This window comes from Mytilus galloprovincialis, chromosome 7 (assembly GCF_965363235.1).
Source record: "Mytilus galloprovincialis chromosome 7, xbMytGall1.hap1.1, whole genome shotgun sequence".
Lineage (NCBI taxonomy): Eukaryota > Metazoa > Mollusca > Bivalvia > Mytilida > Mytilidae > Mytilus > Mytilus galloprovincialis.
The window spans coordinates 80,813,654-80,827,877 of NC_134844.1; the positions used below are offsets into that span (position 1 = coordinate 80,813,654).

Below are 14,224 nucleotides of genomic sequence, written 5' to 3' on the forward strand. Positions count from 1 at the left end.
TTCAGCAGGAAATTCAAACGACTTTGAGTAACTATTGTAAGGCAAGGTATGATGAACGATCTAGCAAATGTAATAATTTTAGCATGCTTACATTATTTAGTAATAATCATTTACAGTGGCGGATCAAGGGGGGGGGGGGGTCCGGGGGTTTGAACCCCCTTTTTTGGAGGATCCGCCCCTGATTTATTAAAAAAAAAGTAATAGACATTGGAGAAACCTAATATACAATATGCTTCCAAATTCTATCTATGGGTCTCAAAAAGGACAAAGACAGCATCAGTTTTGTTGGATATCTTTAAACGTTTTTTTTTTAATTTTTTTTTATATAAAACATGATTGTATAATGTTTCTATGAATTAATACCGGCATCACACATTAGCGTAAAGCTCCGACGAACGCCGGGCGTGGTAAAAAAAATCATGTACGATGACAATACGTACGCTTGTAATTTTGTATATTAACCAGTGTAATTTTCTGACAAAACGGTTGGTTCAAATTTTTTAAAATTTTTATCTTTTTGTCAAAGGGTTAGAGTAAATACTTTGTCAAAATTTTATTAAAATTAAACGAGCCAAATTAATTTAAGTGAAAGCGTTGGGTACCACCTTAACGTTTTTGAAACGCGTCCCGGTCGTATCTGGGACGATAATCCTTGCTTTCGGCGTGTCTGGAACGTTTAATTATGGGGTGTTTGTTACAAACATACCCGCATAAAGCCGAACTATCTTGTATACAACGTGCCCTAAATGTGTCTCAAACTTATCTGTAGCGTTGAAACGCGTTTGTGGCGTACATGTATTAACGCTTGGCAAACGCTTGAGCTGATTTCTTGGAGTTTTAGCGTTGAACCAAGTGTATATCTCTGCATTTCGACGTACTTCAAACGTATGCAACGCGCGTTTAACGATTGCTAAAGCGTTCCCCTGACGTGCAACTAAGGTAAACGGACTTTATCAATTTTCTCTGTACGCAATTTATTTTGTATACTATGTATTATTATTTCATTCTTTGTACCAATGTGTATACAGTGGTTTTAAAGATTAAAATTGTTTTGTCTTGTCTTGTCTTGTCTTTGTGCACGCCGGTCTATACGCCAATGTGTGGGTAAACGTCAATTAGACAGCAACAAGTGACAAAGCCAACATACATCCAATATAGAGCATCACTTCAAGTCAGGTGTCTATGCAATGTGTCAAGCTCTGCATTGTCTCAGAGTTCATTAAAGATGTAAACCATTTACAGCATTTTCAATACCAGACCTGGAAATAACTGCTCCAGTATTGATATTCAAGAATTGTTACACCCATCAATCAATTTAACTATACTACAGTTAATATGTATTTTAAAGCTAATATAAGGAAATACTTCCGCAATAATTTGGTTTTGGTAAAAAAAAGTCCTAATTCGTTTTTGAATAATTACTCAAAAGTTTTGAATTCAAAGTTGCAAACCATCTATTGGTACATTTTTAATAACACTATATGTTAATGTAGTAAGTATTCAGAAATACACCAATTGTGTTTTTTTTTTAGGAAATATTGTTATTATTGTTTCTATGTTAGTAATGTTTAGTACAATCAGCAATCCTCATATTTTAAAAATCTTGATATACCAATTTTTACGAGCAGATATTGATTAATTAGTATAAATCAGAGCTCCGCTTTCTACTGTAGCAGATAATGATTCATTACCAATTTGCACTATTAGGATGCTTGATACTATATGTACTGAATTCCGATTTTTACTGTAATTTTTACACTTTTAAAAATTTAATTCACAACTTTAGAAAATTATGGAATCCATGATGTCAGAAATATTCATATAAGGTGCTTATAGTTGCAAAGACGTACCCAGCTGTGTTTTACCGTTGTTTATTCCGCAAACAACACCTGAGACTGCTATAGTTAACACATGTGCTATTGTAATTTCAGATTATACCGTTCTGATCCTTTTGTTTTCTTGGTTATCAATAATTACTGGGTTTTTTTTCAATACCAAATGTTGTGATATCTCCGATTGTTATATGAATCACAAAATATTTGATTTGATTTAACAAGTTTAAGTGGTAAATTCATGTAAACAGAAATTATGAAAATCATTAAAGAACCACTCGGCTGTATTCACAAATTTATATTTAGAATGTCCTTCATTTTAAAATATAGGGGTTGCCACGCATAGGAAAAACAAAATGTTAGTAAAAGTTGAAAACAGGAGCGACAAACATCTGTAGCAAAATTAACACGATCGCACCTTTTCTATATAGTAGACAGAAACGTAGTTAGTGACCTTCAATGTCTTAAAATGCTTAAACGTAGAATTCGGACAGAACATTATCCAAGGATTAATTACATGTAAAAAATATCTATTTTACAGTGTGTGATCAGTACAAGTCTTTTGAAGTTGAAGATGAATGGTGAAGCTGATATAAAGGACTGGCAAGACGGGAAGACCTTATCAGAATGTATGATATATATGTTAGAGAAGGAAATAATGTGTGATGTCACACTGAGGGTAGGCGATGAAGAAAGACCAATAAAAGCACACAAGTACATGATGTCAAGTCGAAGTCCTGTATTTTATACGATGTTTGAAGGTTCGATGCCTGAAACAGGGGACATACTTATACCGGACATTGACTTAAAGACATTTCGTGAAATATTAAAGTAAGTTTATGTTTATTAAATGTTAAAACAGATAATAAGAAGCTCCAACAGAACTGAATGCAGGAAGTCTTATGTTAAATCCACGAGAGAGTTTGCATCTGCTGATTCTCCGTACAAGTACGCCGAATTTAAAAGAAAGACTAGCATATTTTTTTGTCATTTGGTTCAAGCAATTTCTTTGGTGATGCTCTCTGGGCCAATATTTGAAATAAAAAACATAATACAAGCGTCGGAGAACTGATACAGCATAATAATACCAAAAGTATACTTAAACAAAAACAAAGAAACAAAGCTTTGAAAGAGATACGTACACATTCTTTAATTAAAAATGATTTCCGAAATTCCGAAAGTGGAATGTAGGCTGTACAGTTTCAAACAAAATATGCCCGTGACAAACGGTAGCACATTTCAATGAAAAAAGCATAAGCTTGGTTTACTTCATTGAATATTAATAGAAAAAAAACCCAACATTGTCTCAAATCACTGTGGTATTTTGCAAAAAATGGTAAAACATCAGCAAAGGATGAAAGCCGAATGCGGCCAATTTGCGTTTAACGAATCAAATCGAAGAGCTCTGAAAACCCGCAAAAATTGTTAAGTAAAATACGTCTAAGGTAATCTGTTTCTGGATTAGAAGATCTATAGTATTTCGAAAATTCGAAGATTGTAAATAATTTATTCATAGATACGACCATAGCAATGATAATCCATGTCAACACAGATGTGCTGAATACTGGGCTGGTGATATCCTCTTGGAGGAAACCTCTACCGCAGTGGCATATACCCGTTTAGAAACCACATTCGCCCACACTACCCACTCATTCTAAAAGCTAGCATATTGCAGATTTGATTTAACAAACATAAATGTCACGGCATTCTGTTTCAGGTACATATATACTGACCAAGTAAAGGTTTCGAATGACAACGTGAAAGAAATGCTTTATGCTTCGGATAAATACATGCTTTCAAAAGTGAAAAGGGAATGTGAGACTCTTCTCAAGAAATCTGCAGTGTCCGAACATGCTACTAAATCTCTACAGACAGCCTGTGAATTTCATCTTGACGATCTTAAAGAACAAAGTATGGAATACATAGAACAAAACACAAAGAAATGCCTTTTATCAGAACATGCTATATCACTGTCTCGAATCTGTGTAGAGGAGATTCTAAAGTCAGAGAAACTCAATTGCTCAGAAAATGACGTCTGTGCTTTCCTGTTAAAATGGGGAATCGGCCAGTGCGAGATTGCTAAGTTAGAACTAACAGCCGAAAGTATACGAGAAACTGTTGGCGATTTGATATTTTTGATACGATTTCCAGTCGTTGATATGGAATTTTTCTCAAAAGAGATTGCTGAGTCCGGGTTACTTACAGAAGCAGAAGTCATTGACGTATACCAGTCTCATTTTGGTGTCAAGAAAAAAACTTTCATCAGCGGTCCTCGAGAACCTGTATCAAAGAAAAAAATCTACACCGTTGGAAGACATTCGTCGATTTCACATCCTTGGGGACGTGATGGTGTGCATGCATTAACCTTCAAACCAGATGTAGATATTTGGTTAAGAGGGGTCCATATATTCAATCCGGTCCCCAGTAATTCTGGCCACAACGAGTCCATTACTGTGTTTATATATGTATTGGATACTTATGATGATGAAGTGTTGTTGTATACTGCAGAGACTTGTTATGGTGAAGGCTATGGTTCTACAAGCAAGATAACTTTTCCTAAACCAGCTCGTATTCTAGCTGAAAGAGACTACACAATAAAAATGCACGGAATCATGGCTCTTTCATATTATGGATCAAATTGTAGAACTAAAGCTGTAGTGCCATCATGTGGGGTCACAATAACATTCGGGAATTCTCCGCATTGTACCAGTGGCACGAACGTACACCAAGGACAATTTGCTAGTTTAGTGTTTAGTTTATAAATTTAACAGACATGTATACCAATTACTTTGAAGAGGCAACGACGTCCTCAACATAGACCGTTACTTCTCAAAAATGCATCTACCACGCAAGAGAAGAAATAAATCATATTTACATAATAAAACTTTGGTAAACTTTGATGCCAGTATGACGTTGACTGTAAAATGAATCAATTCATGTAAAATATAGAGTTCTTTGTTATAAAAAAGTTTCTGTAAAATTTTCATAAAAATTCCATGAAGATTTAACAAAGTTTCATAAAATTCAATGACAATTAACAAACTTTAATTTCATTATGTATAAACAATATCCGTGCATTAGTAAAATTCGGGGGGAAAAAATGTTTTTAACTTTCGCTCTTAATTGTCTTTGGTCACAAACAAGCTTCTGTTTAAATTTCAATAAATTCTTTGAAAGTTTGTATAAGTCATTGATCACTGAAAAACTTTAACCTTAGACTGAACCTGAAAACTGTAAAAAAAAATAAACATTTATCAGTATAATACGGAAATAGTTTAAAATTTTGCTCAATATACTAATTAAGGTTTCTACGTCTAAAAGGAATACGACTAGAGTAGTCAAGCCCTTTCCAACTGATTTTAGCTCACCTGGTCGAAAGATTTTCTCATCATTTGGGATCTGTCGTACTTCGTTTTTTTTCATTTTTACAAAAATCTTCCCCTATTCATTGTCTAGGCCAAAACTAACAAAACTTGCGCAAAATCATCATTTTAGTATCACGTCAAAATAAAAGAAGTATGTGACTGAGGACACGAATGCCCTCGCTAAAGCTTGGCAATTTTAAGAAAAAAATAAGAAAGGGACATAACTCTAGAACGGTAAGTCACTCACTGTCAAAATTCGAATTATCTCTGCTAGTGTTGGCTCGTAGTATTTTGTATGAGTTTCATCAAATTTAGATGACTCAAATTTCATTATGTTAAGTGGCCAGAAACAAAATGGGACGGACGGAAAGGTGGAAGGCCGATCAAGGGTAGCACTTATTGCCCCTTGTCTTGTGGATGGGGCATAAGAATATATCCGATGATTCCACCTGCATACACACATGACTGACATGGCGAAAATAAAATCAACGGTATTAAACTACAAGTTTTGTCTACTATCTCGAAAAACGCTATTATAAGAGAAAATCTGAGACAATTCTCAGATAAATATGTTCAGAATGTTTGAATCCTTCTTTCCATTTACGACTTCTAATAGGAGTTATTGCCCTTAATTGTAAATTTTTTATCATTTTTAACTGGATTTCCATAGGGGAAAAACAGTTATTGATTTGATGATGTACGGCGGGCGGGATGGCTTTTGTCAAACTGTGTTTGTGTATTTACTCATGAACTGTTCAACCTAAGCATTTAAAAAATTAATATGTTGTTACTGCTGACAAAATGAAAATCAAGTTCAACATTGGAGTTATTGTCCATGTAAAAGTGAAAAATGGCAGGACAGAAATAAATCTTGAAAAATCACTTAGCTGTCACTCGGACAGCCTCTTGTTTTTCATTTTTGATGATTATTTTGAAACTTTAATAGAAAAAAAATCTTAAACATTGATCAGACGACAATAATGCCTTCATCAATTAACACGTGACGGGGTACAGATACTGACAGTCTGTCAGGTTTTAAGTGTGATTCTGAGTTCTATAACTGATGACACGTGACGGGGTACAGATACTGTCATGTTTTAAGTCTATAACTGATGTCATGTGACGGGGTACAGATACTGTCATGTTTCAAGTGCGATTCTGAATTCTATAACTGATGACACGTGACGAGGTACAGATACTGTCATTTTTCAAGTGTGATTCTGAGTTCTATAGCTGATGACACGTGACGAGGTACAGATACTGTCGGGTTTCAAGTGTGATTCTGAGTTCTATAACTGATGATACGTGACGGGGTCCAGATACAGTCATTTTTCAAGTGTGATTCTGAGTTCTATATATGATAACACGTGACGGGGTACAGATACTGTCAGGTTTTAAGTGTGATTCTGAGTTCTATAGCTGATGACACGTGACGAGGTACAGATACTGTCGGGTTTCCAGTGTGATTCCGAGTTATACTACTGGTGATGTGTGTCGGTCACAGATGCTGACAATATATATCTTGTTATGAAGTATTGGTTTTGCTCATTGTTGAAGTTCGCTCCATGACGTAAACAATTTCTTCGTCATTTGCATATGGTATCTCGTATGGAATAATGTCACACCTTTTTTTTCCAGAAACAGGTGCAGTTAATACACGATCGAGGTATACGGGTATCGTTCTTTAACCATTTATAACATAAGACTTCTATCTTTCTAGTTATATTAGCCTAAGTTCTTTTTCATTATCACCTGCACTGTGTGAACATTATGGCCATGAAAACATTGTAAAAGGTATGAATTTTGTTCAAATATCAATCCGATAAAAAGAGAATCAATAAAAGACCGTTAAAACCAACATTCAAATTGAAAGGTATATCAACATGACCTTCTATCTAAAATTGTGGTGATATCCTGTTGTTGTTTTGAATTGAGCAGCAATGTCAGTATTCTATCTGAAAGCCGGATTGCTTGGCAACATGAGTGGCGTATATTAAAAAGAAGAGAACCAGAATAAATATTTTATTCATGTCAACAATATACTCTACAACCACAACATGTCGGCAACCTAAAGGACACTTTCCTGTACTTCCAATGGGACCCTTCCCAGCAAAGTAAATATATGAACACTGTCTTGTACTGTGTATTCACACACCATGAATTACCGAAACGGGGTTTAACATGGCTGCATCGATTATAGCTGAAAACAAAAAATAAAATAAAAGTTAAAAAAATTAAAAGTAAGATTTGTGTGAACTTTGATTCTTCAGATTTTATCGCTTATAATGCTGATATGATGTTTATAAAATATGGCTTATCTTAAAGACTCCGCCGACATTGTCGTTGGGTATTTTTTTTTATTGTACATTACACAAAGATCTCACATCAACCAACCTTGCAATTTATAAGTCGTGAGATCAATAGTTGTTCGCAAGACAATACTTTGAGACTGTTTACTGGATTAAAAAGTAAAATAAAAAATACCGAACTCCGAGTGAAATTCAAAACGGAAAGTCCATAATCAAACGGCAAATCAAAAGTTCAAAGACAACAATCTAATGAATAACAACTGTCATATTACTGACTTGGAACATGTATTTTCTTTCGTATGGTGGATTAAAAACTGGTTTTATAGCTTAATTACTTGTATGTTTCATAAAATTAAAAAAATTATATATAATGTAATGCACAATTTAAAAAATATTTTGTCGATGTCTATATAGATAACAATAAATGACAAACTATTTTTTTGAAATACCGCTTACAAACGTCTTTGTGACCGAAAATGGGGAAGCCCTAATGAACAGAAGAATTTCTAGTTTGTTTGAACATTTTTAAACCAAGTTATATCATTTTTAAAATATCTAAATAATGAGTACATAGAAGTTTTTCCAGTTTTGAGAAAAAAATCGTGAATTATGGCATGCAACACATTTTTAATTTATATTTATAAATAACGAGGAATTTCAGTTATCACATATTTAACATGCATCTAAAAGATATATATATATACTGCCTTTTTTCACAATTATAAATGTATATGCGTATATTTACGTGTTCAAACATCTATTTTAAAAATGCCCTCTTTACTCATTTCTTATTTGTTGACATATTATGAAACAGTACATACTCTGTTTTTCACCGCTATATTTTCATAACTGACCAGATAAACTTACTTAACACATCTTGTCCATGGACAGTGATGACGTCTAAATGGCCAGTCTACCCAGCACCTTCCAAACCACGAGCCTGTTGTAAAAATGGCTGTTTTTGCTGGACACACATCCAAATAATTTGGCTGAATTTTAGTAACGTCTGCAATGCTTCAAAATAAACATGTGACTGTTAGAAGAAATATCATTTAAACATGAATATAATATATGTTTTCCTTATTGAAATTAAGTTCAGATTTTAACTTTATTATCATTTTTCTCCTCTCTTTAAAAAAATACCATTCCTGTCGGTATTTCAAAGCGTACTCCGAAAAGAAATATGTCTTTGTGATAATCTACTTGCACTATCTTGGTTCCCAAGTTCTAATTATGCTGAGTTCACACGTAATTCGAATTCGATTCGCATTAACTAATTCGAATTAGTTTAATGCCTCGTTCATACGAACATTTAATTCAAATTGAATTCGAATCGAATGCAAATCGAATTCGCTAATCGCGTTCACACACTCTTCTTTTCTAATTCTAATTGATTCGAATTGGCTAATTCTCATTATCCAATTCGCATTAGAAATACGCTTTAGTTAATACGAACTAAAAGTTTACGTCGTTTGGACAGTAAGCGAATTTGACGCTCATTGTAATTCGAATTAGAATTGAAGTTAGGACGTACAACGTTTCGAATGCGAATTAAACGCGAATCGAATTGGAGTTACGTGTGAACTCAGCATTAGTCACATTCGAAACGTTTTACGTCCTAACGTCAATTCTAATTCGAATTACAATGCGCGTCAAATTCGCTTTACTGTCCAAACGACGTTAACTTTTTTAAAATTCGTATTAACAAAAACATATTTCTGATTCGATTTGGGTAATTCGAATTAAACAATTCGAATTAAATAAAAAAGAGTGTGTGAACGCGATTAGCGAATTCGATTCGCATTCGATTCGAATTCAATTCGAATTAAATGTCCGTGTGAACGAGGCATTAGTTTAACCCCGAGATTCAAAAGAAAAACCTCTGACGTGAAAAAATAAGTTTTTAGGAAGATCGCAGAGTGCTTACTTAAACTGATTATTAATAATCATAATTAGTTAAATCAATACTCAAGGTTTTGTATATCTCCATTAGAACTTGAATAGACATATACGTGTACATATGATAAAACATACTTTTTATGACAATGGCATTTGAACTGTCTCAGAGTCTCCGAGTAGTCTGATGGTCTTTTAGATTTAATTGAACTTCTAGCCACCCTGAAAATAAAACAAATACACAAACGAATTATTAGTGTTGTTTTGTAATTTATATGGCAAGTCGTTCTCGTCAAATTTATGTTTAAACTAGGGATGGCAACGAGTACTTTAGTACTCGGGTACTCGCTCGAAAGGTCGAGTACTCTAGTACTGTTTTAGTACTCGGATACTCGTTTGTGTTATACACCTTCAGATATTTCTCTTCACATTTCCACTCACTTTAGTTCAGATGAAATATCCCCTTCGTTATACTAAAAAAACAATTAAGGATGTACTTCGCTGATCTAAGGTAAAATTACAAAAATCAAGAATTCAAAACAGATACTTTAAGCTGGAAGAGTATTGGAAATGGATCAAAATAAGCTAACAATATTGATAGGTCATGGAGCTCCTTTTCGAGATATTTGATTTATAAAATATGGCGGGAAAAGGCTGACTCGGACTTTAACCTTAACTTTGCATTGGTAGTATTTGGGTTTCAAATCAAAAGAAAGAAAATCAAGAATCTGCTTAAATTTTGTTAAATGACCTTTTATGAATTATAAAGTCTTTTGTTAAGGTGTTATGGGGCAAAATATTTTACATTGTATCGTATGAAAAACACCGAGGAGTCCGAACTTATTCCAAAACCTCACCTCTTCGAAAAATAAACTGACAATGGCTAAAAAAAGGGAAATAAGACAAACGATAGTGCCAAAAAAAAAAAAAAAAAAAAACACAGAAAAAGTAAGACTAAGCGACACGAAAAAGCACAAATAATTTGAAGTCCAATACTGTTGTTGACAAATTAATGGACAAGTCGTAATATAAAAAAATACCGACTCCTCAGGAACAGATGATAAAAATGTAGTCTTCTTTGTCGGACTTTGTATGCAAATATTTTAAATCTTAATGGAATTTTGTTCATTCATAATATTGTATTATATATCCCTGGGTTCATGAACAGGTAAACAAACAATAATTGCTATTATCATAGGTTATTTGTAGAAACGGGGTCGGTAATTCATTAATTGACACAAAAAAACATAAGAGCAATCTATGTTTGTTATAAATTTATCTTATGTTTATGAAAGGTAATAACAAAAACACTGCATTCCACCTAAAATCTCAACTTTTCAATAGACGTTTAAGATTCATCCGAGTACTCGCGAGTACTCGAGTATCATGACCGAGTATCCGAGTATTACATTTCAGATCTTTTGTCCCTAGTTTAAACCATTTTCCGAAAAGTGTACACACTGAGAATTAAAACAAAACACCATGAGATTTAAAAACTTCAAACCAAACACTGAGAATTTAAAATTACACACTGAGATTTTATAAAGACGCACTGAGATTACAAAAAGTTAAAAACATACATTGGGATTGAAAATTAATGAAAAAAACCAGTTTAATTCATATTTCATCTTGTAATGAAAGTAACCAGTTTTATTCATATTTCATCTTGTGATAAAGGTTACCAGTTTAATTCATGTTTCATCTTGTAATGAAAGTAGAACCATTTATTTTTAAGTTTAGAAAATGGTGATATTAGCAAACAATACAATCAAAACGATAAGGGGCAATCAACTGCCGTAAATGTTGCAAATACAAGGACGCGATTGGAAATCATCATACCAAAGAGGGAACCAGTCTTTGGTATCAGTCACCAAAAGTGGTGAAATATAAATATGTTAAAAAACCATAAGACACAACGACATCAAGAATACAACGAAAAAACATAAGTTGCTAAGAAAACAAAGGAGCCCATCAGATACCATAAGTGGCGAAGATACCTAGAAGATAAAATAAAAACAACAAACGACAACGAATGCAAGGATACAATAAAACATTAGTGGCGAAGAAACCAAAAAGTTGATTCAAAAACAATTTTAGTGACAACGAACCCAAGGATGCAATAAAAACATAAGTGGCGAAGAAATCAAGAAGACAACCAGTGCGTACTTGGTGCTTACTTACCTCAGTGGTTTATCTGGCTTGTCACCTGTACTTGGAGCTAACTTACCTCAGTCGTTTGTCTGGCTTGTCAACTTTGTATTTATTTGGCTTTTTTAACTATTTTGATCTGAGCGTCACTGATGAGTCTTATGTAGACGAAACGCGCGTCTGGCGTATAAAATTATAATCCTGGTACTTTTGATAACTATTAACACTACTGGGTCGATGCCACTGCTGGTGGACGTTTCGTCCCCGAGGGTATCACCAGCCCAGTAGTCAGCACTTCGGTGTTGACATGAATATCAATTATATGGTCATTTTTATAAATTTTCTGTTTACAAAACTTTGAATTTTTCGAAAAACTAAGGATTTTCTTACCCCAGGAGTAGATTACCTTAGTCGTATTTGGCACAACTTTTTGGAATTTTGGAATTTTGGGTTCTCAATGCTCTTCAACTTTGTATTTATTTGGCGTTTTTTAACTATTTTGATCTGAGCGTCACTGATGAGTCTCATGTAGACGAAACGCGCGTCTGGCGTATAAACTTATAATCCTGGTACTTTTGATAACTATTTACACCACTGGGTCGATGCCACTGCTGGTGGACGTTTCGTCCCCGATATCACCAGCCCAGTAGTCAGCACTTCGGTGTTGACATGAATATCAATTAAGGATTGTCTTACCCCAGGAGTAGATTACCTTAGCCGTATTTGGCACAACTTTTGGAATTTTGGGTTCTCAATGCTCTTCAACTTTGTATATATTTGTCTTTTTTAACTATTTTGATCTGAGCGTTACTGATGAGTCTTATGTAGACGATACGCGCGTCTGGCGTATAAAATTATAATCCTGGTACTTTTGATAACTATTGTCACCGGGACTTGGAGCTTACTTACTTCAGTGGTTTGTCTGGCTTGTCACCCGGACTTGGAGCTTATTAACACCAATGTTTTGTCAGGCTTGTCATCTGGACTTTTGGTGCCTACTTACCTTAGTGCTGTGTCAGGCTGGTCACTCAGACTTTGAGCTTACTTACCTCAGTGGTTTGTCAGGCTTGTCAACCGGACTAGGAGCTTACTAACCTCAGTGCTTTGTTATGCTTGTCATCCGGACTTGTAGTTTACTCTGTTCTTTGTCAGGCTTGTCATCTGGACTTGGAGCCTACTTACCTCAGTGCTGTGTCAGGATGTTCATCCGGACTTGGAGCTTACTAACCTCAGTGGTTTATCTGGCTCCTCACCCGGAACTTGGAGCTTACTTACCTCAGTGGTTTGTCTGGCTTGTCACCCGGACTTGGAGCTGCTTCTGTATCGTTTGTTCTGTTAGCATTAGAAGCAGATCTTGGACATGATTTTAACTTTTGTGCCTCTGCCAGTGTTAGCACATAGAACACCAGAACTATTGCAAAGACAATCAACTTCTACAGAAGAAAAAAAAATTGAATCGATATTTCAGCAGTTTAATATTACGTGATGTCAACTTTAAAGGAGGTTTTCAGATCATAAACGATAATCGAATATGGAATAAAAGTATTTTGCTAAACGCAGAAAAGCAACAATTAACAAATCTTTAAACAAAAAAAATAGCAAGTAACAAAATTATTTATCTGAAAAGGGTAAAATTATGTTCTATATATAATGATGTAAAATAGTAATATAGACTTCTTTTAGATAAAAAAAATACAACACAACGTCGAAATAAGCATAATGGACAAATCAGGCCATGAGAATTGCGGGCAGGAATAAGTGAACGTGTGCTGTTCCTAGAAAATTTCACGTCCGAAACTCCGCTGTTCTAACAACTTACAGACTAATTTTTCACTTACATGATTTGTGGATGATCAACCATGACCAGATCTATGTGTAGTGATAACACCACGTCAATAAAATTGCGAGACATATTTACGGCTGCAAGTGCCTATATACCAAGTCGTCGAATACCTTGGCAGACAGATCTACGCAATGAATGCAATGCCAAAACAAAGACTACAGAAAGTATTTTAAGAGCTTACGTTTCAACGGTTTAAATTCTAATACACGCTGTGAAGGATCATGGGATGGAGACCGAATCAGAAGGTAAAAAACAGAATTTAAATGATCTTAAATCATGCGCAAAAGAACTGGTTGACTTTTATGTCAAGCATTTAGACCTTTGACAAGCGACATATCCATTGATAAAATGGAAACCAGAGTTTCAGTGCATATCACGTGATTTAAACCTTAATCTTGGCGATTTTTTTTTTATACAATAAAGTAATGAAAATGTTTTTACATTTAATTTACAAGAAATGCATGTTTGAAAATAGAATTAAATTGAATAATCTAGCTTCGCGTTTTTAAAGTACATCAGTTTAATTCAACGAGCTAAAGTGACAAACACAATTGAGAATGGAAATGGGGAATGTGTCAAAGGTACTAAAGAGCAGAAAACAGCCGAAGGTCACAATGGGTCTTCAACCCAGGGAAAAAACCCGCATCCTCATCCCATCCAATTAACAATTTCAAAGGAACCCAGGATAGGTCAAAGTACAATCTTCAACACGTAGCCATGGCTCTCATCCAACAGCAAGCAATTTTAAACATAGCGAGTGAAACAACACTTAAAACACATTAATTTAGTTCAAACGATGATTTATTCCTACTAGTGATTCTTATCATTTGT

The 14,224-nt window shown here is 34.4% G+C and overlaps 2 protein-coding genes across 4 annotated transcripts in view; one reads left to right on the forward strand and one right to left on the reverse strand.

Moving 5' to 3' along the window:
* Positions 1–4,785, forward strand: part of LOC143083781 (BTB/POZ domain-containing protein 3-like) — a 49,861-nt gene extending 45,076 nt beyond the window's left edge. For 2 of the 3 annotated variants that reach the window (XM_076260104.1, XM_076260106.1), the window contains exons 3-4: positions 2,374–2,663; positions 3,550–4,785. In XM_076260104.1, coding sequence (XP_076116219.1) covers positions 2,407–2,663; positions 3,550–4,594 — 1,302 coding nt within the window. In that variant the 5' untranslated portion in view covers positions 2,374–2,406 and the 3' untranslated portion in view covers positions 4,595–4,785. Of the gene's footprint in view, positions 1–5; positions 47–2,373; positions 2,664–3,549 lie in introns of all 3 variants that reach the window. The other variant, XM_076260107.1, reaches the window with a different exon arrangement.
* Positions 4,786–7,204: 2,419 nt separating this feature from the next.
* The window catches only part of LOC143084284 (uncharacterized), a 32,519-nt gene continuing 25,499 nt past the window's right edge, over positions 7,205–14,224 (reverse strand). Inside the window, exons 2-5 of the mRNA XM_076260694.1 lie at positions 12,826–12,983; positions 9,541–9,624; positions 8,374–8,520; positions 7,205–7,397 (exon numbers count right to left, since the gene is read on the reverse strand). Coding sequence (XP_076116809.1) covers positions 7,229–7,397; positions 8,374–8,520; positions 9,541–9,624; positions 12,826–12,983 — 558 coding nt within the window. The 3' untranslated portion in view covers positions 7,205–7,228. The remainder of the gene's footprint in view (positions 7,398–8,373; positions 8,521–9,540; positions 9,625–12,825; positions 12,984–14,224) is intronic.